A 24251-nucleotide genomic window follows, 5' to 3' on the forward strand; every position below is an offset into this window, starting at 1 on the left:
GTAACCTTAACAAGTTTAGTTCAATGATGGCATACCAAATACTTTGATTTTATATTTCTTTCATTCAAATTGAACTGCAACACAAGTATTGACCTTTTCTACGCTTCCAATGCACAAGTATCTGGTGTTCTCATCCTCATAACATACATGACCAATTGCAGCTTTTATTGCCTTCTTTCTCAACATTGAAAAGGGCCAACGTGTTAGGATAGGCTCAGCTACATGGTGAAGAAAATCCCATAGCATATCTTGCATGAGGGGATGCGGATAGTAGAGATCCTCCTAAAATAGCAAATTGTGTAAGTAGGCATCAACTTCGTGAAAATTGCTAGTAAGCAGGATATGATATTGATATTTCTAAGGAGGACAAGAAATGCAAAAAGACTTCACACAACCTTAGCAATTGTACTCCGAGCTTTGTTCCAGTTAATTTGATGGTAAGGCTCATTGTATAACTCTTGTCTTATTGATTGAATCAAGCCGGTGATTGGACCGACAAATCTCTTCCCATATAAATAAGACATTGGCATGTAAACCAAGCGACAGTAGCATAACATTTTGCCTGTATTTTGTATAATGAAGGTAGTGATGATCAGATACATGTACTATGCTAACTGCTACATAAAATTTTTGAGTGATATGCAACTAAAAAGTGTTCTTTTCAAGAAAAAGATGTGAGTTACAAAAACCTGGATGCATAGGGAAGAAATTAGGAAGAATCCAGAATTCTGGGGGCAGTGGATTGCAGCCTGACCACTCATATACTCCTAGTACCTATACAAAATATGAGGCCTTTCAAGTTTACTTACAAAAATAAATAACATCTGGTTGACACGAAATTTGACAATACATGTTAAGAATATAAATAACATATAATCAAATAGTGAAATTTTAAATAAATTAATTGAATAAAAAGTTATTAAGTAATGTAACATTAATCAAAGCAACATTGGCTAATGGGTTCAATTGGTCATACCGTGACCCAAAACTTTCCCCATGATGGAATTGCTACTAAACTACCATGGTCAAGGATCCATTTCCGTCCTCTAGCCATAGCCATGTCTTCACCATCTTCAGGTCCCTCTCCAAGTAGCCTTAAGGCAATGTAGCTCAAAGTTGTGCCAAACATTGTACTGTGACCTTCAATATGGAAGCCCCAACCTCCGTCTTCATTCTGTCCAACAAACAAACGAACATATATAGTTTAAAATTATGCAAAATTTTCAATTTCTTAGGCTTGTTGGCTTGCTGAATATATACTAACACTATGTCATGAGTTTATAAAGAAAATGGACAGAATTTTCTTCTAAATCATATTGGAGAAAAACCCCCTAATTCACTAGGTGGAACTCAAAAGACTTTAGGTGTATATTTTAAGTGTCTTTGTTTTTGGTTTTTTTTTTTTTTTTTTTTTTTTTTTGTGGGGGGGGGGGGGGGGGTGTCCTAATGAGAATGTCCAGAGCCTGTTTTTGGTAACAAGATGTCCAAACTTTAGGTGTATTTTTATTCTCTCTCATCTCAAAAGATTTTTTTTTTTTTTTTTTGTTAATAATAATGTGACTTGTTTAAATAATTTAATGAATTATATAATTTTATATAGGTTTCATGATTTTCATGTAATGCGTTGGAGGACAACTATTATATATATATATATATATATATAATTAAATGGGAAATAAAAATGTGATTTCCCTTCTATTAATAAGGGATGCCATTCCCTTTGACCTTTTGTTCCACTCTCGAATTTATATAGATCCTTTGGAACTATAAGTTATTTGAAAACAAAGTTATTTTCAATTACAACAAAATATTACCTGGTGATTATACAAGTATCGAATTATTTCCTTCTGGTGTGCTGGTGAAAGCATAGCATTGAGACCTCCCGTGATGTACAATGCCATTACCTGGGTGGCAATAATTTGAAGTTAAGTTAAACGTAACAAAAAAGTCACTGGGTTAATTTTTTCAGCCATCCCCATGTAGCAAGTCATAAATAATATATATACACACACACAATTTTGCTTGTGCGTTTAAGAGCTTGAATTCAAAAAATCAAAAAGTATATGCGAGAAATTGCACCAATCTGATGGGCCTTTTTTGTTTTTTTAATAATTCAAGAAACTGTACCAATCTGATTGGCCTTATGGAATGAACATATTCAATAATTTTTTGACAACATTTTTATTTTCTTAAGCAAATGTATAGAGAGAGAGAGAGAGAGAGAGAGAATGTTTTTTAGAAACAAATGGTTTGAAAATACATACCATGGGTTGAAGGAAAAACAGAGGGCCAGCAGATTCAGCAGGCCAGTGGCCATCATGGGCTTGAATGGATGAAAAAAAGCTCAGTGCTCTTTTCAGAGTAGTTATCACTGCTTCCTCTGTTATCACCTCTGTTTCTTTCACTTGGACTGGTGGTGGAATAGGCCCGCATGGGTTCTCCTTTCTAAGCTGTGAGTTTGCAATATCAAAGGGTTAGAGATATGTCCAGTTGAAAAAAATTAGACAATGACTCAAATAGAATTTATAAGAGTCAAACACAAAGCACTAAATTACAAAAGTTTACTATGTTTTGGGAAAACATATTTAAGTACATAGGCCTACGATATATTTAAGCCTCATGAACCATGATATCTCTAATAATTTAAAACAGATGACCCGTACATAGAGGGATGGAATTGTTTACTTTTAAGAAAAATTTATGGATCCAATCTGGACTTTTTAAATTTGAAGGACCAAAAATCAAATATATTGCAAATTTGAAGGAAAAAATATACTGAAATATATATATGTATGTGTGTGTATATATATATATATATATATATAATATTTTTGATGTTGTTGCTGTTTGTTTTAAACAAAAAATAGTCTTAGCGATCCTAGAAATTTGGCAAATTTGGTAGAACTACTTCTCATTGAGTGCTACCGTACTATAGAGTCTAGGTTCCTTGACTTCAACCAGTGGATAGAAGTTGTATACTTCATTATAAAAAATAAATTAAAATAAAAAGAAAGAAACATAGAAGTTTTATGATTACAAAATGATTAATTCTAGTATCACACTATCACATAAAAAATTATAACTTTATCAAAATTATCTTATATGACAAATTATAATTAGTTGTTTGTCATCTTCACACAAAACCATCACATTTTCTCCATCACTCACAATCTGTCGTATACACAGTTGTGATATAAGTTATGCATTTGTTTGTGGTACTAGGTTTTTTTGGTTATAAAAATTTGAACTCCAAATAGCAAAGACAAAAATGTTTGCTAACGTCAGGGACATCTTGCAGCCCAAAATGTCCTTTAAGCTGACATTTAAACATAGCAAACTTTAATTGACATTTTAACTTGTACGTCGAGCAATCGCATTAGCTCTTCTAAAAGATTTCATCTATTTTATACAAAAAACTTGTTAGATTCTAAGACTTTAGGAACTAAATGTATTAGAACTTCAATTTGTATTATGTTGGCAAACCATGATCAAAACATAGAGTCTAGGTTTAGGCTTGCTCAAAGTATATTTATTTGTAAAATTGGAAGAGTGATTGCAGAAATTATTGGACTTAATCTGCAAGGCTCGATCAATTGAAAATTATGCTTGATTGATTGAACCACGTGCAGATTTATTTTTCTGCAAAATTTCCAATTCAGCCGAAGCCCGTTTGACGTGTAGGGTTAAGTATTTTACTTCAAGTATAAAAGGAAAAACCCTAGTTACGTTTTAGAAGTCTTTTGATGGGTGTGTGTTGAATCTTTTGTGAGATCTAAAGGTGTTTACCTTCACACACACACTGAGGGTTATCAAGATCAAAATTCATTTCAAGAACTTGGTGATCGCTTTAGTTGCTGCTTAAAGAACTTAAAGAAGATCTGAAATCTATGAGTGGAGTCTCAAAGTTACAAGTAGGAGTACTTGTGGTTGCAGTGGATCAAAGAAAGAAGTAGTCCATGGACTCGGAGCTGTCAAGTGGTCATGGTAGTAAGTTTTCTACTCGAGGTAGTAATAGGATGTTAGTGGTCTAAGGCTTATTATACAAACTTCAATTCTTTCATAATGGATCTGTTTTACCTTGAGCATAGTTAGGTTAAATCTGCCTCAGGTTTTTTACCGATTAGGTATTTTTTGGGTTATCATATCGTTGTGTCCTTTATATTTCCGCATTATTTACATGATATGATTTTATTGTGTTAACCTAGGACTGAACAATTTATCTAAGTAATCACTTGGCTAAATAACTAAGTTAAACAACTTGTGTTAAGGAGTCTAAAAACGTACAAAACTCACTTTTTTCTATTTTACACCATCACTTTTTCAAAACATCTATATTAGTTTATCTATTTTATAAGATATTTCAATAAAAGATTCATTCTTCATCAATAAAATATTCATTCTTCAATAACCTCTTGCTAAAAAGAGTGAAATAGGTTTTTTTATTTTTTTATTATAGTATATGAAGATAATATTAAAATAATGGATAGAAGAGTTATAGTAACTGTGCATATATGTGTACGTTTGTGTGCAATAAGTGGTATGAAATAAACACAATCCTATATATGAGGACCTAAAGTACTTGTAGTGTGCTGCACACATCAAATTAATTGATGAAAAAGTTAGAGATGTGAAGGTAGGATATCATCACGGTAATAGTCATTTAAATAATAATAATAATAATAATAATAATAATAACTATTACATATCGCCTATGCTTTCCATGAAACAAGCAACCCAATATATTTTGGATTTTGAATTCTTTAAAAAAAACATATTTTTGATTTCCTAGTGTCTTGTAAATATATTACTTACCAACAAATATGGTACTGCGCATGTGATCTATACATGGAAAGATCTTAAGTAAATACTTAAGATACCCTTAAAAAAAAAACTAAGGGAGATCTTGTTAATGGTATCCTTATACACTTATTAAAGTTAAATTTTTTATCACAAACAATTAGCATTTTATAAAAAGTTGAGCTATTTTCTGTTCAAAGTTTGTTTATTACTTTTTGCTACTTCTTAATATAGATGAGACCTTATTAAAATATTTTCAACTAGTGCACAAAAACACTCCTTAATGAAGCCAAACGTGAGATTTGTCTCACACATGTTGCGTGTATCCCCGTGTACCAAACATAAACGAGTCGAAAAGCACGTCAATAATATTCTTACGTTGGATAAGAAAACAGGGGATAGATTCATAGAAAGGATCAAAAGCCAGTGGTCTACTCTATGTGGCTGATTGAATAGTTTATGATGCTTGTAGACTAATGAACATGATGAAATGTTCAACATGATATTCTCAGAAAATATACGAGAGAAAAGACTCACACACACACATATATATATATATACTCACCTGCATCCTCATCAAAAGATCAGCACTTTGTTTCTTATGAAACCGGTTTTTCTTAAACTGCTCACGCATTTTTTCAACTTCAGCACGCTCTTCTGGAGTACCAGCATCGGGGTCGAATTCCCAGTGTTGCCGCCCAATGAAATTGTTTAGACTCACCAAATCTGGCCCTCCTTCGGCTATCTTCAGTTTCCACATCCTCTAAATATGTAATGAATACAAGTCCTACAGTCATGAGACAAGTAAATATGATCATTAGCCTAATAATATTTGAAATTAACCAAACCCAACTATGTACAGAGAGAGAGAGAGAGAGAGAGAGAGAGTGTGTCATAGCTGGTATGAAACTTTGTATAATATAAATCATAGCCAACCACAACATATTTCTTAGTAAATATATATGTGCAAATTATATCGTCTCTAAGAACAAACGCTGATATAAATTCTCTAAAAATTAAAACTATATTGCAAAGAAAAATGTATAAAAAGGGGGTTAGGTCTTAGGACAACTTTCTTTTTATTTTTTTGATGATGAAGTTAGGACAACGTTAATATAACATGCTTTGCAGCCAAAATAGTTTATCTCATAGAGACCCAGGGATATGTTTTGTAACATACTCATATATACTAGTCTCCATAGAAAGAGATCAAGATCATTTTCTTGAGAAAATTGGAGATTGGAAAGTGAGATATTAAGAAAAGAGGAGGAATATTTGAGTGATACCTTTAAAGAGGAACAGAAAATTGTGTTTGTTCCTTAGTGAGATACCAAAAGGCTGGCACACTCAGAGACCAATTTTCTTGGAGTGCGGTGTAATTGGGAGGTCTTGACCCTTTAAGTAGGAGAGATATTAGTATAGAGAAGTGTTAGGATTAGTTCTCTAAAACCTTTTGTATCATTTTGTGTTTGAGTTTATGTACAGCATCATGTATTAAAATAATAAAAGTTGTTTTATTATTTAAAATAATGGTAACACAAATATTTGGATATTATCATATATAGTTCTTAAGATGCATTATATGTGATTTAGTCACAGCAGATATAAATAACAAGTTCTTTGTATACTCAAAACCTCAATTCACAGTCGGTGATGAAATTAGGCATTTCATCTGTAAATACTATAGTGTGTCATTAAAATGGTTTGTCTTGATCATGGAAGTGGAGACTTCTAGTTGATATGTTGAAGTGCCTTAAGTATATAAAGACATATTGACCAAACCACCATAAGACTAATTATTCTATTAATAACTGTAACTAAAAATATAAATTCTCAATCTTGAGGGAATTGTGAACTTGAATATAAAATGTTGTATACTTTATGTATCTGGAGTAAGATTTATATTAATGATCAAAATCTAAGTACGTTGGGAAATCACATGTAGTAATGAATGGACACATATTCTCAATATGGAATTCATAGTCTCTTTCTAGGTATAAAATAATCCCTTAAAATAAGTTTAATGGGTTTAGTTATTCAAAGTGTTAGGTCTAATCACTTTAGTAATAAAGAGCTACTAAAGTTTATATTTTATGAAATTTGATTTTATACATGAATAACTTATAGGATTAAATTGGGAACTCGAGGATAAATAGATAGTCATTTTCAAAGTGACATTTATATATTATGGCTTTGGGTTACTATGAATACTTTCATGAAAGGGTTAATTGATTTGATAATAAAGTTTTGGGATATAATTTTATTAATAAAGCCTAGAGTGCAATTATATTTTTATAGTGGTATTAAATATTTTAATTAATGGTAATTTTAGGGCTTGTCAAGAGTTGATGGATAGGCCCGAAACTCATTGGAGCTAAAGTTTTATTTATTCATTTGGTCTTATTCCAAGCCACACACTAAAACCCAATTAAGTTGTCCTAAAAGGTCAACCCAATTAGATAATTAATTAATTATTTAATAAGAGTTATTAAATAAAATAACTGTTTAGGTAGTTATTTGTATGTATGAGTAAAAAAAAAAAAAAAATTGAAAAAACACAAGCTCTTGAGAAAATAAATAATGTACAGAACTGATAAAGAGACCACACATCTTTCGCACATGTGGAATTGGGGTGAAGATTGAAGGTCTCCCAAGTTGAGTCTTCTTCTCTATTTTAAATTTCATAGCATCAAGGTGCGCTTTTCTATTCTTTGTTTCTAAAATTCAGAAGTTCCATGTTATCTCACATGAATGAAGTAGATCCATTAATTTTCCGTTGCTTATTATGTATGAGATGCAAAACTATATTTTTCAACAAGAAGAATGTAATAGGTAGAAGGGTGTTAGCATTTAAGTCAAGAATTTGAGAGAGAGAGAGAGAGAGAGAGAGAGAGAGGGAGAGAGAGAGAGAGAGAGAGTGTGTGTGTGTGTGTGTGTGTCATTTTATGCAGGTATTGACAATTGATGAAGCCACACAACCGATGTCAGAGGGCTGGAGCAAAAGTTGATGGGACAGACATGAATGTTGTTGCCTTTTGCAATCCTCCCCTCCACCCCTCGTTTATCACAATTGGGTGCAATATTCCTAGATTTGAGATTAGCTGCAACACCCTAGATATTGCATCTAATGCAATAACTATCAACAACTGAGATTGAGTGTTTAAAAAAAAACAAATTCCAATCTCCACTACAACAAAATGTATTTTCAGTGACAAAAAAATTCGTCACTAAAAGTTCAGTTTTTCGTCACTAAGGACCTTTAGTGACGAAATTGGACTTTTAGTGACAAAACTCATTTCGTCACTGTAGCCCCATCACTAAAAGTCTTAGTGACGAAAAATTTCGTCACTAAAAGTCCAATTTGATTTTTTTTTTTTTAAAAAAAAACCTTTTAGTGAGGAAAACGTTTCGTCACTAAATGTTTTCCTCACTAAAAACTCTATTCAGTGACGAAAATATTTCATCACTAAAAACACTTTAGTTTACTAAATCATATTTAGTGACGAATAATTTAATCACTAAAACTATGTTTGGGTACATATAGTGACGAAAAAATTCATCACTAAAACCATTTTTAAGAAAATCCAGGCACATAGAGTGACGAAAATTTTCGTCACTAAAACCATTTCTTACAAAATTTTGCTATATTTAGTGACGAAATTTTCGTCACTAAAACAATTTTTTGTTGCTATATTTGTGACGAAAAAATTCGTCACAAAAACTTATTTTCTGTTTTTATTTTTTTCATGGCTTTGATATTAACCTGTAACCTGTCATTACATTATTAAAACCTCACATTTGAATAATACATTTATTTCAACAACACATTTATAAAAAAAGATCCATACATTCCATAAGTAAAAAATAAAACAAGTATCCAATTCAAACTCCTTCCATACAAGTATACAATAATTGTTTGCAACACATACAATAACTCAAGATGTTTTATAACAATACAAAAAGTATAGCATAATATAATTAGAACTAACGGAAGATGTCCTCATGCCTCTTGCGTAGCTCGTGCCTCTTGGTCCCTAGCTCGCTCCTCTTGGTACAATTGAAGCCTTCTAAAACTTCATGTACTATTGGAATCACTGCTTAATCATAAAGATTTCTTTGTTGAGCTGAGGGACCAAAAACCTACATATTACCACAAACAAAATCTTAGCATCTACCATCAAATATGAAACTAGATTCTCAAAACTAACATTGTTTAACATTTCGGACATACACGTTCAAGTTTTTTTTTTTTTTTTTTGCTAACATTAAGTGGGGGAGGGAGATTCAAACTCAATTTCTCTTGCCTCTATAGAGAATTGGACAATGTGCCAATGCCACTAAGTACAAGACTCTTGGTGACATATACATTCAAATTATAGGACTCCCTTATACTTTCCATTTCAGTGTTCGGAGGTAAAAGTGTACATGGTGGCACATCATTTAATATTCTATTCTTACTACACCAAGGAATGAATACTTATTTTAGAGGACAAGACACCATGCACACCATTAAATGGACATTTTCCATTTCAAAGACAAATGAAGAGGACCCTTTTCCTAGAAAAAAAAAAATTACTTAACAAGAACACGCCTCTTTACCTACTCATTTTACCCTTTTCTATCCAAGTTTTATGTATATAGCCCTTACATTAGATCACCTTGAAATAATGTGAAACCAAAGAATCCCCCATAAACAACTAATTAATCTTTGAACCTTAATTCTTGAAAGCAACAACCAAACAATTATAAGTAAATATTGAACCACACTTTGAAACAAACACCCAAATGCCAAATCATCAAAGTCTAAGTAAAACCCAATACCCCATTTGTGAAAATCTACTCATCACACTTTAACCCTCCTCAAAAAGTTCATACAATTTTCACCAATCTCAAAAATTCACTTCCCATATCATATATATACAAACTAATTGAAATGAATGAAATAGTACCTAATCTACTCATCACACTTTAACCCTCCTCAAAAGGTTCATACAATTTTCACCAATCTCAAAAATCCAACACAGCCCACCTTATAACACCATACAAGCCACCCGCTTACTCCAACACAATAACCTACCACAAAACCAATCACAAACATTACAAATATAGAGTGTTTACAAATATTGAAATCAATTGAAGTACTATTCATCACATCTAATCAACAAGGTCCACTCACATTTGCAAGAAATTAAAAACACTCCCAATATAAATTTAAACCACCTTATAACATCATGCAAGCCACCTGCTTGCTCCAACACAATATACCACCACAAATCCAATTTCCAACATCACAAGTATAGAGTTTTATAAGTTTTTAACTAGAATTTACTTACTTTGCTCAAGCTAAGTTTACAACTTTCAGAAAAAATCCAAAGTTACTGCAAACAATGTGTATTTAATCTGCAAAAGAAAAGTTAAATTTATAGTACAAAAGTTAAAGAAAAGTTAAACAAGCAGATAAGACAATAATTAGAACCGCCAATGAAGAAAGATAATTATAAGGGAATGAAAAGCTTGTAAACAACCAAATGTCAGCACAAATATCTAATTCTTCAAAATCACTACCCCACATGAAAACTAGCAAACAAAAGCCACAATCCAGAAACAACACTGCTTGTACTATAATGGAAAAATCATATTCAAAAATTAACTATTCAACTAAACAACTCTTTAGAGAAACAACACCAACCATTCACCTAATTGTGAAGATTCACCCAATTCAACACCAACATAAAGATGGTGCAACTAACACTATTTAACTAGAGATTTCCCCCTGTTCAACAACCATTATCAACATACCAACTATTAATACAAAAGCTTTCACCAAAAATCCCACATTTATATCACTAAAACTTGCAAAAGAGTAACACACATTATTATTATTATATCATAGAGTCCAGAATGAATCCAAATCCTATAAAACATTGCCTTAAGTTTCTACTAAAAAGCAAGAAATTGTTTAATCACCCTTATTTTGGAGCAAACACATAAGTAATCACTCATTGCTGTTTCAAAAACTAAGTGTTGTATATTTACTTCAATACTATTGTAACACTGTCAAGTACTACATTGTTGTATTGCTAGGCTAACTTCCCTTTTATATACAGGCCCCATGCATAGTTTCTCTATGTGATTCAGTAATACATTCCTGATTCCATCAAAGTTAAAACAAATGACTACTCACATAAGCAATTGAAAACCATTACAAGCATCAACTAGAAAGAATCCAGGCAAAAGAAAATATCAACCATTAAATAAAAGAAGTGAGAAAAAGTTAAAAAGTTAATACAGTAAAAAGTGTTTGTGTATGGGGAGAAGGTAATTGTAACGAGTGAAATACCCTGGTATTCATTTAGATCAGATGTTAATACACATATTTTTTAAGCATAGTTTAAGAGTACAAAAACTTGAAATTTAAACAGATGACAGATCACATAGGTCTCGATGTTTGATTTTCTTAAAACTTTGCAACTGTGGAGGATATAGCAAAAAGAAATACAATATAACAATAGATTTCTTAAAATTCACATTTAATAAAATGATATAGGAAGATTTTAAAGAATTTTTCTCCAAACTAATTTCAAGAAAAACTTTGTCCAACCGTTAAAGTGTCCAAACAAATACTATTTGTAGGGTTTTTAATCTTTTCAAAGTCAAAGTTGTAAGGTAGGAAAGTGGGTTCTCATCAGTGGCGATTCCAGGAACTTTTCCCAGAGTGTTCCTTAAAAAGCATAATTTTTCCCAATAGCAACTCCAGGAATTTTTCCCAAATGTATTAATGTTTAGTTGTCTCATTAATTTGTTTGTCTTTTATAAACTATAATTTGTTATATTGTTGTTTTATTAATTATAAAATTATTAATTGTTGTTTAGCCTAACATAATTTAATTTTTTTGTCTTTTATAATATATTGGTTAATTAAATTATTAATTATTGTTTATTAGTTGCTTTTTCCAATTAATTATTGGTTAATTAATATCTCAAACAAACAAAATTAATTAGTTCAACTAATTACTATGGTTGTTTGATACTTGGAATATCACACTATCACTTAACAAAAAAAAAAAAAGTCAATAAATTGTGTAGCACAAAAATATATAGACCATATAGCTTATATCCAAGTCTAAAAAAGTGTGATTTATTACATATTTTAAGACCATTAGTTGAACTAATCAACTTGCACAGCACGCAGCCATATTTAAGTCCAAGTCTAAAAGTATTTTTCATATTATAGTTTTCATAAAATAAATAAGAAATATTAAATTTTAAGCAAACATAATAAATAAACAAATATATAAGTATATAGCAATATTATAGTAGTTTTTTTTTTTTTTTTTTGGAATAACAATATCATAGTTGATTTACTTATTATAAAAATTAGTTAATTTATTAAGATCATTACTGAAATAACTAAATAAAAAAATAGATAATTCAAAAAAAGTAACTAAATAGAAAACCACTGTTTTTAAATTTAAATCTAATATAAAATATTATTAAAACATTAAAAAAGGGATTTGTTGAAGCCTAAAGCTCTTAAAGCTACAGCCTACTGTGGCAGTGGTACAGTGGTACTATAATACATGTGTGATGTATATCAACCAAGTTAAAAACTAAATATAATGAATTAAATTAAAAGAGATTTTTTTTTGAAGTGAAAAGAAAGAGATTTGATGGTACACTAGCTATAAACAAATTATGTGGCCAAAACAGAGATTGTTACAGTGGTATACAATGGGCAAGATAGACTTGATTGCGTTATTTACGTACTAAGCTATAAACGCCTTTACCAAATAGAAAAAGACTTCATCAACCCAAAGAATCTCAGCAAAAGAAAAGAAAACACAACAGTCCAGGTAATGAGAAAGGGAGAAAGAGTCTTAGTGCCACTGTGCACTGATTTGGAGAAATCTAATTGCCGGTCATTGACTGGAGGCTATAGCTGACGATAAGGACCAAAGTTTCGGATCTGATTTAGTGAGTTGCTATGTATTGGTTTTTTTTTTTTTTTTTTTTTTTTTTTTTTTTTTTTTTGAGAATCTGTGGGTTTGTTGCCTCTATAATCTGTTGGGTTTGTCGTGGGCTTGGCTCTGTTATTAATTTTTTTTCTTTATATTTTAGTTCAAATTTTTTTTTGGGCTTTTTTTTTTTTTTTTTTTAATTTGAGGGTGTTCCTAATTTTGTGATTGAGGGTGTTCCTAATACATAACCTAGTATATACAATTGAACATTATATTGTATAATGATCTCTGGTGTATGATGAATGTGGTCTTGATAACTAATTACCACATACGATGATCATGCATGTATGAGGTATGACGGCGTAGGTCAAGTGACGAATGTGTGATTATAGCTAACTTTGTTCATTGAACACTAATGCATGGTGCATGATGATGATGATGTTTGGTGATGATGTGCTTACATGTAGCGTTACAGGATGCAATTAGTACGATGAACAATGATTGTGTTATCATAGATAACCATATGTGGTGAGGATGAAAGTATGATGAAGTCTAATGATATGAACATGCACAATGAACTTTATCAATTGATGTACAAAAAAGATTGATGAGTGATTAATGTGTTTTGACCTCTAAGCTTTGGCGATGAACCAAAAGGTATCATATAAGAGGAAATTACTTTCAATAGTAAGGACATCATGTGTATTGTAATCCGATGACAAGAATATATGCAATTTGTTATTTGTGAATGATGACCGGACAACCTTAACAACCCATATAGGATGAAACTCATTATTGACTAATGATTGTTTGAACACAATTAGCAATTCATGATATTTCAGTGAATGGATGATGGATGGCCATGGTGAGTAATGATAAATATGTTATCATAGTTAATATAATACGTTGAATGTGCATGAGTTATATACGATGACGGTAACTAATGGTGAACATATGACCATAACAAAGCTTATATTATGCATGTGTAAACGTATAATTGTACATAGAAATAATAATGCATGAGAGTTACTGAATCCGTCACCCTTCAAGAATTAACGTGCGCTTATTGTTCCAAGCGTGCCCATAAACAATCTTTCTCCCTCTCTTTTATAGAGGAAAATGAAGGTTTAGCAAAATAGAAAAATAATACAAATCCTAAACACAAAACAAAATAGAAAATTCTTCTAAACCCTAAAGTAAAGATAGTTTTAAAAACTGGTATGGTTAAAGAATTGGTTTGTGCCCCGATTTCTAGTTCAACATGATTTTTGACTAGTTTTGGGGATTTTATAAGACTGGACTAGTGCCCAGTTCCCAATTGAACCATCCGGTCCAGTCTAGTCCATTTTTAAAACAGTGATAAAAACCCAAAACAAACCGTCCTAAACACTAAACGTGGGAGGAAAAAAAATAATACATACCCTAAACACTAAACCTTCGTGAATTAAAAAAAAAAAAATGGTAACAAATTCTTCTAAAAACCAAGCCCTAATAAAAGAAATCTACAAATCCTCCTAAATCCTTAGCCCTAAACGCTAAACCCCAATAAAAAATCTACAAGCCTTCCTAAATCCTAAACCCTAAACACTAGACCCTAATAACATGATCTACAAACCCTCCTAAACCCTAATGTGTAAACTCTAAACCCTAATAATAATAGAATTGAAGAATGCTTATATATAGTTCTTACAATCTAATGTCTTTGCATGTTTTTTTTAATAAAAATTATCATTTACCTATATACCTTAACAAAAGGTATTTATTACACTAGTAACACATACATATATAGTATAAAAGGTAATTACCATACTGTGGCAGGTCTAGGTAGAGTATTTCAATACAAAAATTGGTGAAAAACAGTGGTGGATCCATGCGGAAGTGACAAACAGTCAATTATAGTCTGTCTCGTAAGATAGTTGTGGCGATATCATTGTTGGGTCATAAATTGACCTCAGTTAATTAATTCAGTTACTGAGTTGATTAATTAGATTAAATTACATGCAATATCATGTAGGCACCAACAAATCACAATTCTAATCTAAAGTGCAATGAAAATTAAATTTGACACAATAATTTGTTGATTAATGGGGAAAACCTTCACTAGGCAAAAGCTTCACTTGGTGAATTTCATGTCAACATTCTCAAGAATCTACTAATCAAGAACAAGCCGCTACAAATACAAGGAATTTTACCCTCCTAACCTATCCCAAAGTTACCTATTAACCTATAGTAGAACCCTTACATTAATCTCCAATTAGACTTGATCTTGTAGAGACTTCTTCAATTGATGAAGCTTGTTGTTGGATGTGAAGTTCTTTAGTACACACTTATTATAGAAAATGCAACTTGGTCAGAAAACCCTAAGGCACATAAGAACACAGTAGTTTCATAAGTGTGTAGATCTCTATGTGAGTCTTTGTCTATCAGCTATAAAATAAAACTTTTACATCATCTAGTAGGTTATAGAATAAAACCCTAGAAAAGACACGTCATCATAAGCCAAAAATCTGATTTGAGAAATCTGGATTTGCAAAACTCGATAAATGAACAACAAGTATCGATATTCATTTATTCTCAATAGCAATTCTATCAAGCCAGGTGTCAAAGGTAAAGTTTATAGCTTTTTCAAACTTGTTTCTTTGTGTAGTCTTCGTGTCTTCAATACTACCACTTGTAAAGTTTTTTAACATACTTATCAGGAAGCAAGAGCAGGAAGGAAGAAGATTGATCAAGTCAAAACAGAGTAGTAAAATGATAGTATAATTGTATTAGCTTTACTATATATACGACATGTAGTTTAGTAGCTGAATTGTTTTACTTAAGTGTTGACATGTGAGTGAGTATGTTATTACTGTAGCAACTATGTGTAAAGTTGGTTTCAGTTAGTTAGTGTTCTGTTTTTACAGTTAGGAAGTTACTTGCTTCAATACTTGTATATATACAGATTTTGTACTCATTCTTTCTAATTAATGAAAACACAGTTCTTTACTCATTCGTTTCGTAATATGGTATCATAGCAAATTTCCAAATCTTTCTAGGGTTTTACATTTCTTTCAGTTTGTTTTTCCTTCTCAATTTTCTCAAGAAAATCACTTTGATAATCACTCCATACTTGAGAAAATTTTCTTCTTTTGCCAACAATGGCTTTTGCTATGACTATAAATGGTTTTGCCAATGTTTCAGCATCTGAGAATCCATCTTCTTCTTCACAAGATTCTCCAATGGATGACCCTCTGTTCTTGCATCATGCAAAGAATCCAAGTCTAGTTCTTGTTACATAGCCTTTGACAGGTGGAGAAAACTATTCAGCCTGGGCTCGAGCTGTAAGGAAAGCTTTGCTCACTAAGAACAAATTAGGGTTCATTGATGGGACTCTAACTCTCTCATCACCATTGGTATCTACTCCCTCAACTGTGCAAGCATGGATCAGGTGTGACAACATGGTTGGAACATGGTTAACTAACTCAATCTCACCAAAACTAGTAGCAAGCATCATCTATGAAGACACTGCCTTGGAAATATGGAATGACTTGAAGAATCATTTTACTCAAACCAATGGACCAAGGGTTTTCCATCTTCAAAAGGAAATTGTAAAGCTTCATCAAGGTGAGATGTCTGTCACTGATTTCTTTACTCAATTGAAGGTATTTTGGGATCAATTGCAAAACCTTAGTCCATTTCCTTCATGTACTTATGGAAAATGTGTATGCAACATTAACAAGAGGCTCACTGATTTACAAGTCAGAGAGTCTGTGATGAAGTTTTTAATGGGATTGAATGATTCTTTCTCCCAAGTTAGGACTTAAGTCTTGCTTATGGATCCAATTCCATCTCTTAGCAAGGTTTACTCTTTGTTAATTCAAGAGGAGACACAAAGATCAGTTCCTAATGCTTCTATTGCTAAGGTTGATTCCACTGTTTTAGATGCTAAAATGCCAAATGATCATCATGGTACAAATCTTGCAAGTACTAGTTCTAGTGGCAAGGGTAAGGACAAACCAATTTGTACTCATTGTGGCAAAACTAGTCACACAATGGATAAATGTACAAACCCTCCATGGCCCATTAAGTCTCGTCAAGCTCCACTTCATAATTCTTGCCTTTTGCCTCTCCAATGCATCACCAGAATTCTGCCTTTACACCTGAACAGTGCCAACAACTTCTTGCTTTGTTTGGTGCTTCAAACTCATCTCTTGCAACAACACCTCAAGCCAAAGAAGCCTCAATGGCCAATGTGGCATCTTCCAATCCTACAAGTGTACCAATCATAGGTGTTGATCTCTCATATAGTGTTTTTTCTGCACAAGTGACCAATAGAAGGGCTTAGATAGGTGTACTTGGGTATTGGATAATGGAGCTACTGACCATTTTGTCTGTTCAGTTGATTTGTTAACCTCAATTACTACTACTATGCAATCTTTGGTTCAATTGCCTAATAAGGAATCAGCACAAGTGACTCACATTGGCACTGTTGTTCTTTCTTCTTCTTTCACTCTCACTAATGTTCTTTGTGTTCCGTCCTTTAGTTTTATTTGTTATCTGTCAGTACCCTTACTCATTCTCAACCCTATTGTCTTGTCTTCCTTTCTACTTATCTAGGACCTTTTATCTTGGAAAACAATTGGGGTGGGCATGGGAGTTGATGGCTTGTACCTATTGCAATGTGACAATCTCCAAAATACTTTTGCTTCTTCACTTGTTGATTTCTTAGTCAATCACAAGTTCAATATGCTTTTCATCCTTTCTCTACAACAACTTCTACAAGTGCATCTTCTCAATCTTCTTATCTTTGGCATGCAAGATTAGGTCACCCTTCTGACCTTAAACTTAGGGTTTTAAGTCATGCTATCCCTTCTTTACAATCATCCTGTACTAAAGATTGTCAAGTTTGTCCTATGGCAAAACTTAAAAGACTGTCTTTTCCTTTTAATAATAAAACCAGTGCTTGTGCTTTTGATTTGGTTCATATGGATGTTTAGGGTCCTTTCAACTCCTACTTTAGATGGTTTCAAATATTTCTTGACTATTGTGGATGATGCAACCCAAGCCACTTGGTTGTTTTTGATGAAATCTAAGTCTAAAGTCAGGCCTTTATTTCATTCCTTTTATACTATGATTGCTACTCAATTTGGCCTAACTATAAAGGCTATAAGAATTGATAATGCCAAAGAGTTTAATATGTTAGATTTCTTCAACTCTCATGGTATTATCCATCAACATAGCTGTGTTTATACTCCACAACAAAATTCTGTTGTGGAGAGAAAACATTAGCATCTTCTCTCCATTGCCAGGGCATTACAAATTCAATCTCAAATTCCTATCCAATTTTGGGGTGATTGTGTTTTAACTGCTGCCTATCTCATTAATAGACTTAATAGACTTCCCTCTCTTTTGTTGAATGATAAAACTCCTTTTGAACTTCTTTTTCATAAGGCACCAGATTACAATCATCTCAAAGTGTTAGGATGCTTATGTTTTGCTTCTACCATTGCTCAAACTAGAGATAAGTTCTATCCAAGAGCAAGAAAATTTATTTTCCTTGGTTATCCTTGTAATGTCAAAGGCTATAAGCTCTTTGATCTTGATTCTCATTTTGTTTTTGTTTCAAGGGATGTTGTCTTTCATGAATCTATCTTCCTTTATGCTTCATCATCATCTGGTTCTAGTTCTTCATCTATTTCACCTTTACCTTGTGTTCCTATGGTTTCTACTTTGCTTGATGAACCTATTCTATCCAAGCCTAATTCTTCTGCACTTCCTCATGATTCCAACATTCAAGTTCATCATACCATTGCTGATGATTTTCTTGATGAAGTACCAGAAGAACCACCTAAACCCATCACTGATCCTGTCCCTCTTAGAAGGTCTTTTAGGTCCATTAAAAGGCCTTTTTATTTGCAGGAGTTTCACTGCAACCAAGTCTCTTCTGTCATGCCTGCTCCTTCCCCTCATTCAAGTACTTCTCACCCTCTTTCTTCTCATGTTTCCTATCAACATCTTTCCTCCTCTTATAGAACCTTTTGTTGTGCCATTTCTTCTATTGTTGAACCTAACTTTTATTACCAAGCTATGACTGACCCCAAATGGCAAGAGGTCATGACTGCTGAAATAGCAGCTCTTGAGGCTAACAACACCTCAACCTTGACACCTTTTCTTGCCGGTAAGAAGCCCATTGACTGCAAGTGGGTTTACAAGGTTAAATACAAAGCAGATGGTTCCATTGAGAGGTACAAAGCCAGGTTAGTGGCTAAAGGGTTTACCCAAAAGGAAGGTGTGGATTATTTTGAAACCTTCTCCCCAGTAGCTAAGATGGTTTCTATCAAGGTTCTTCTTGCCGTGGCAGCCATCAAAGGTTGGTTTCTTAGTTAGTTGGATGTCAATAATGCTTTTCTACATGGTGATTTGGATGAAGAGGTGTATATGGCTCTTTCACAAGGGTTTCACAGCCAGGGGGAGGTTGTTTGTAAGCTCAATAAGTCCATTTATGGTCTCAAGCAAGCTTCTAGGCAATGGTTTGCCAAGTTTTCAAGTACACTGATTCTGCTTGGCTTCATTCAGTCCAAAGCTGATTACTTTTTGTTTACTAGGAAGCATGGGGACATTTTTCTGGTCCTTTTAGTGTATATGGATGATGTTTTGATAGCATGCAATGACAAAGATGAGATCGACAGGTTTAAGGTAATGTTAGATGATAAATTCAAGTTAAAATGACTTGGGTGATTTAAAGTATTTCCTTGGATTGGAGGTTGCTAGATCAGACAAAGGGATTGCTCTTTGTCAAAGGAAATGCACACTGAGTTGCTTAATGATGCTGGATTGCTTGGGTGCAAATGTGCTAAAACACCTATGGAGCAAAATCTAAGGTTAAGCAAAATTTGAGGGAGAAGAGCTCAAGGATCCTAGTACTACAGAAGACTGGTAGGCAAGCTCTTGTACTTAACAATTACAAGACCTGACATTAAATTTGTTGTTCATAAGCTCAGTCAGTATATGTCCAAACCAAGAAGGCCACACCTAGATGCAGCACATAGAGTGTTGCAGTATTTGAAGAGTGAACCAGGCAAGGGACTTACGTTAGAACAGATTGTCAATTGATTGATATACTTACTAAGGCTTTGAATTACAATCAATTTTCAAATCTTACTTGTAAGATGGGAATGATCAATATACACACACCAGCTACTCTTGAGGGGGAGTATCAGAGTGAAGATAAAAATAGAAGATCAGATGGCAAGAGCAGGAAGGAAGAAGATTGATCAAGTCAGAACAGAGTAGTAAAACGACAATATAATTGTATTAGCTTTACTGTATATACGACATGTAGTTTAGTAGCTGAATTGTTTTACTTAAGTGTTGACACATGAGTGAGTCTGTTACTACTGTAGCAAGCATGTGTAAAGTTGGTTTCAGTTAGTTTTGTTTTTGCAGTTAGGAAGTTACTTGCTTCAATACTTGTATATATATAGATTTTGTACTCATTCTTTCTAATTAATGAAAAGACAGTTCTTTACTCATTCATTTCGTGATATACTTCATGATATATATTCTTGAATCCACTTTAAACTACTTAAATACAAACAAAATGCATTTTTTTCAAAAAATATGCCAACTACATAAAAATATGACTTAACAATTATGAATATCAAATTTGTGGGCTCAATTATGTATTTAAAATCCCGAGTTATATGGGCCCATTTCTCTCACTTTCAACCAAAAAGTGTGAAAATTTACACCAATTTTGGTACTTATTTTACCGAAATTTCTCTTTGTCCTCTTTCCCTTAAATGGGCATTTGCCCCTTTCGCCAAAACTTTCCAACAAAATGCCCCCCTTTTGAAACTCGATTTTTAATTTAAAACTCAATTTTTGGACAATTGAGTTATAGGGAACTGAAACTTAAAAATAAATAAAATAAAAAATAATTTTGTGGAACTCGAGTTCCTTGAAAATATTCAAGTGGAAATGGAACTCGAGTTCCAAAAAATAAATAAATAAATAAAAATTCTATGCTCAATTTCGCTATAACTCGATTGTCCAAAAATCGAGTTTTACATTTGAAACTCGATTTTCTAAAAATCAAGTTTCAAAACATGGGGCATATCCATAAATAGTTTCAGATAGGAGGCATTTTGCTGGAAATTTTGTGAGAAAGGGGTAAAACCCCATTTTGGCCTCTATTTACCTATAAACTATATTCACCAAATCACTCTTGGAGAAGGACTATTTTTCCTGTTTGTTTTTAATATTTTGATAGCCGCAAAAATAATATATATAAACTTTGATGTAAAATTTATCGACCGTTTTTAAGTTAAACCAATCAAATATACACTATAACCAAACAACATCACACCAGTCGCCCTCCACTAGTTTATACTTTTGGGTAATCTGCATTTTGCATATCGATTTACTTTATAGCAATTTGCAAGCTTAAATATTAAATTTGGATTCACTTTATACCAAACTTTCAAGATTAAGTATAAAATTTGCATTAAGTATTAATATATCTCTTATAAGTGTAGGCTAGTACTGATGATCCATGTAAGTGTTGGTGTGGAAGAGATTTCATATTTCATACGTTTGTCAAGGAATAGGGGAAAAAATCTTATACTAATTACTGATAGAACAATAAAATTTAATTGAATTATTAATTTATTATACACACTGTTAGAAATATTATGGCCTATGATGTACAAATTTATTGCAATTCCCATGTAATTATAAGGTAAACAAGGTAAGAATAATTCTACTTATAGTACAAGTACTACAACACTAGGGTTAATCTAATGTAAACTTAGGGTTTCCTACTATATATACCCCACAATAAGGATAATGCCTAATATATACCACTCATAGATTTTAATAATTAAGATGTAATCATTCAGGGTTCTTTGTTCTGGACGTAACAATCAAGCCGAATCTCAAGAAAAATTTATCTAATTTAATTTGACTTTTTGTAGAGAATATCAAACCTAATTTAATCAAAATTTGTTCTTATGAGTTGCTTTAGGCTAGGTTTGGATAGCGGCAGATTGTGCGTCTGCATTTTTTTGTGTGGGTCCCGTGCAGCACTGTTCACGGGACCCACAAGTACGGATTTCGGCAAAATCAACTTTAAAACTAAGTCTCATGATACTATTCACACATTTAAAAATTATTTTGTTACAGTATTTTCAATTTTTAATTTTCAGTAGTAAACGGTATTCAAACAGACCCTTAATTTATCTAAAAAAATGATAAGTAGTATTATATAATGACCTAAAGAAATATGGACATTTAAAACTTATTTGATAACAACAGAAGAAGTTTTTTAAAAAAATTCGAAGACTGTCGTTTTATATATAAATATTATTCCCAACTAAAGTGCATATAATATACATTAGCTATTTTACCCTTGGTACCATGTTGACAAGTTCACATTTCACAAGCTTTGGAATTAAGATATCGATTCCTTAACATTTACTTGGCATTTAACTCCACAAACAAGTAACTGCTTGTACATTTAAAGAAGTATTATATATATCTAATATCTAAAGTGAGATCTTACCTTGTTATGTATATATTAACCACAATCTTAAAATGAAACCAACAAGTCAACAACTATGACAAGGGTGTCTTCCATTAATCTAGGTTTGTTTCTGTTTGTTATTGCTTGCACGAATTGGCAATGAATTGTGAAATGCACAGATCTAACAAGTTTAAAAAATTATGTTGAAAATACAATAACAAAAATTAATTATTTAGACTGGTTGCTATAGCTACAAGGTCTTCCAATTACATAAATAAATAAGAATAGCAAGATAAGTCAATACATATTAGATAGTGTCGATGTTAATAATATTCAAAGCGACCTATCATATAACTAAAACATCTTGATGTTCTATAATTACAATAATGTATGAAAAAAATAATTAAAAAAATATGTAAAATAAAAAAATTAGGTTCTTATGTTAAAGAAATAGATATAAATTTTAGTAGGAGTAGATCCAAATGTTCTTAGGGTAGAGGTTCAATTTCATGTCACTAAAATCATGCTCTCATATGGCACACGATATCATATTACTTGAAAAAGTCTACTTAGTCATATAAAACTTCCCCACCGGTGTATCAGTTATACAAGTGGGTTTGGTAAATGTTATTTTATTTTTTATTTTTCCTGTAAATGTGAGGAGTTAGGAAGAAGATTAATTATATTCTTAGTTTAGTCAACAATTCACCAACTTCTAACATTATATTTTATTATTCGGTTTGGAGAGAACCAAACCATACTACTAAACAATAAGCTATTGACTAAGGAGAATAAGAGTAACCCCCTGTTGTTGCCCATAAATAATAGACCTCCAGTAGACAAAATGGAAATCATAAGCTAAAGGATATTATAATTTGATTTCCTTCACTGATTCAAGAATTATGTTAATCAATATTGTTCAGCAAACGTGTCAATCATGGTAATATGTTGCCAATTTCCGAAATTGATTCCACCAACTTTTCACGTTATATTTTATTATTTGGTTTATTACGTAAGTAACTCGACCTATTTGTTACAAGCGATTTCTCATGCACCTGCATGTTGTAACAATTATAGATAGAAGGAGAAAACTATGGAAATAAGAAAAGAAACATGTTCTATTATTGGTGGTTGAAGAGATATATAGCTTTGACTTTTACCCAATTATTTTCTAAAATATCTATTTCATGTATTTATCTATAGCCCCTTGGACCCTCTACCTTGATTATATTACGCTTGCCTCCCCTGCCAATCAGAGAGAACAAATTACATCCTCTCTCTCTCTCTCTCTCTCTCTCTCTCTCTCTCTCTCTCTCTCTCTCTCTCTCTCTCTCTCTCTCTCTCTCTCTCTCTCTCTCTCTCTCTCTATATATATATATATATATATATGTGTGTGTGTGTGCAGCTTTTGCCTTGGCAGCATACCCACGAGACATGTCCCCCACCCTAGCCCTTGCCTTAGCCTCAAATGTTTTCACTATTTAAACTATTTAATTATAACCTAGCATCAAGTTACATATTTAAGATTTGTAGTTATAATAAGTTATTTGTTTTTCTTAATGTTGAAGTTGCACTAACTATATGTATTAATTTACAATTCATAATCAAGAATTATGTTTTATATTTAATTATGTTGCTACGTTATTTTCTTAGTTAAATTTAGGAAATAAAATTAATTAGACTTAGGTGATCAATTACACCTTAAAATCCTAATGGCTGCCAAGCATTTTTTTAACTTGACCAAAGATCTCTTAAATATATCCTTTAGAGGAGCTAGTATGCCCATTCCCAAGGTCGTAACAAAACCAAATGCAATGACCCACCCTTGTAGCATACACTACTTGTTCAAAAAAACTCTCTGCCCCTACCCTAATATTCTTCCATAGTTCCATGTCCCACACCCACGAGTCCCTCTTACACATCTAAAGCACCAGCTCCCTCTAGCCATACCATATTTGATTGCTATAATCTAACGTCATACCCTGTAACTT

The 24251-nt window shown here is 32.3% G+C and overlaps 1 protein-coding gene and 1 long non-coding RNA gene across 6 annotated transcripts in view; both read right to left on the bottom strand.

Moving 5' to 3' along the window:
• Positions 1-24251, bottom strand: part of LOC126707682 (lupeol synthase-like) — a 108390-nt gene that overhangs the window by 3211 nt on the left and 80928 nt on the right. For 3 of the 5 annotated variants that reach the window (XM_050407515.1, XM_050407514.1, XM_050407512.1), the window contains exons 4-9: positions 2265-2390; positions 1815-1904; positions 977-1174; positions 690-774; positions 396-562; positions 94-282 (exon numbers count right to left, since the gene is read on the bottom strand). In XM_050407515.1, the coding sequence (XP_050263472.1) occupies positions 94-282; positions 396-562; positions 690-774; positions 977-1174; positions 1815-1904; positions 2265-2390 (855 nt within the window). Of the gene's footprint in view, positions 1-93; positions 283-395; positions 563-689; positions 775-976; positions 1175-1814; positions 1905-2264; positions 2451-5362; positions 5585-6083; positions 6239-24251 lie in introns of those variants that run through there. The other 2 variants (XM_050407508.1, XM_050407511.1) reach the window with 2 other exon arrangements.
• LOC126707684 (uncharacterized) lies at positions 8652-10255 on the bottom strand. Its single transcript, XR_007649044.1, has 2 exons — positions 10131-10255; positions 8652-8937 (listed from the first exon to the last, which is right to left on the bottom strand). It is a non-coding gene; the product is annotated as an uncharacterized LOC126707684 (long non-coding RNA).

The sequence above is a fragment of the Quercus robur genome, chromosome 11, assembly GCF_932294415.1.
Source record: "Quercus robur chromosome 11, dhQueRobu3.1, whole genome shotgun sequence".
Taxonomy (NCBI): domain Eukaryota; kingdom Viridiplantae; phylum Streptophyta; class Magnoliopsida; order Fagales; family Fagaceae; genus Quercus; species Quercus robur.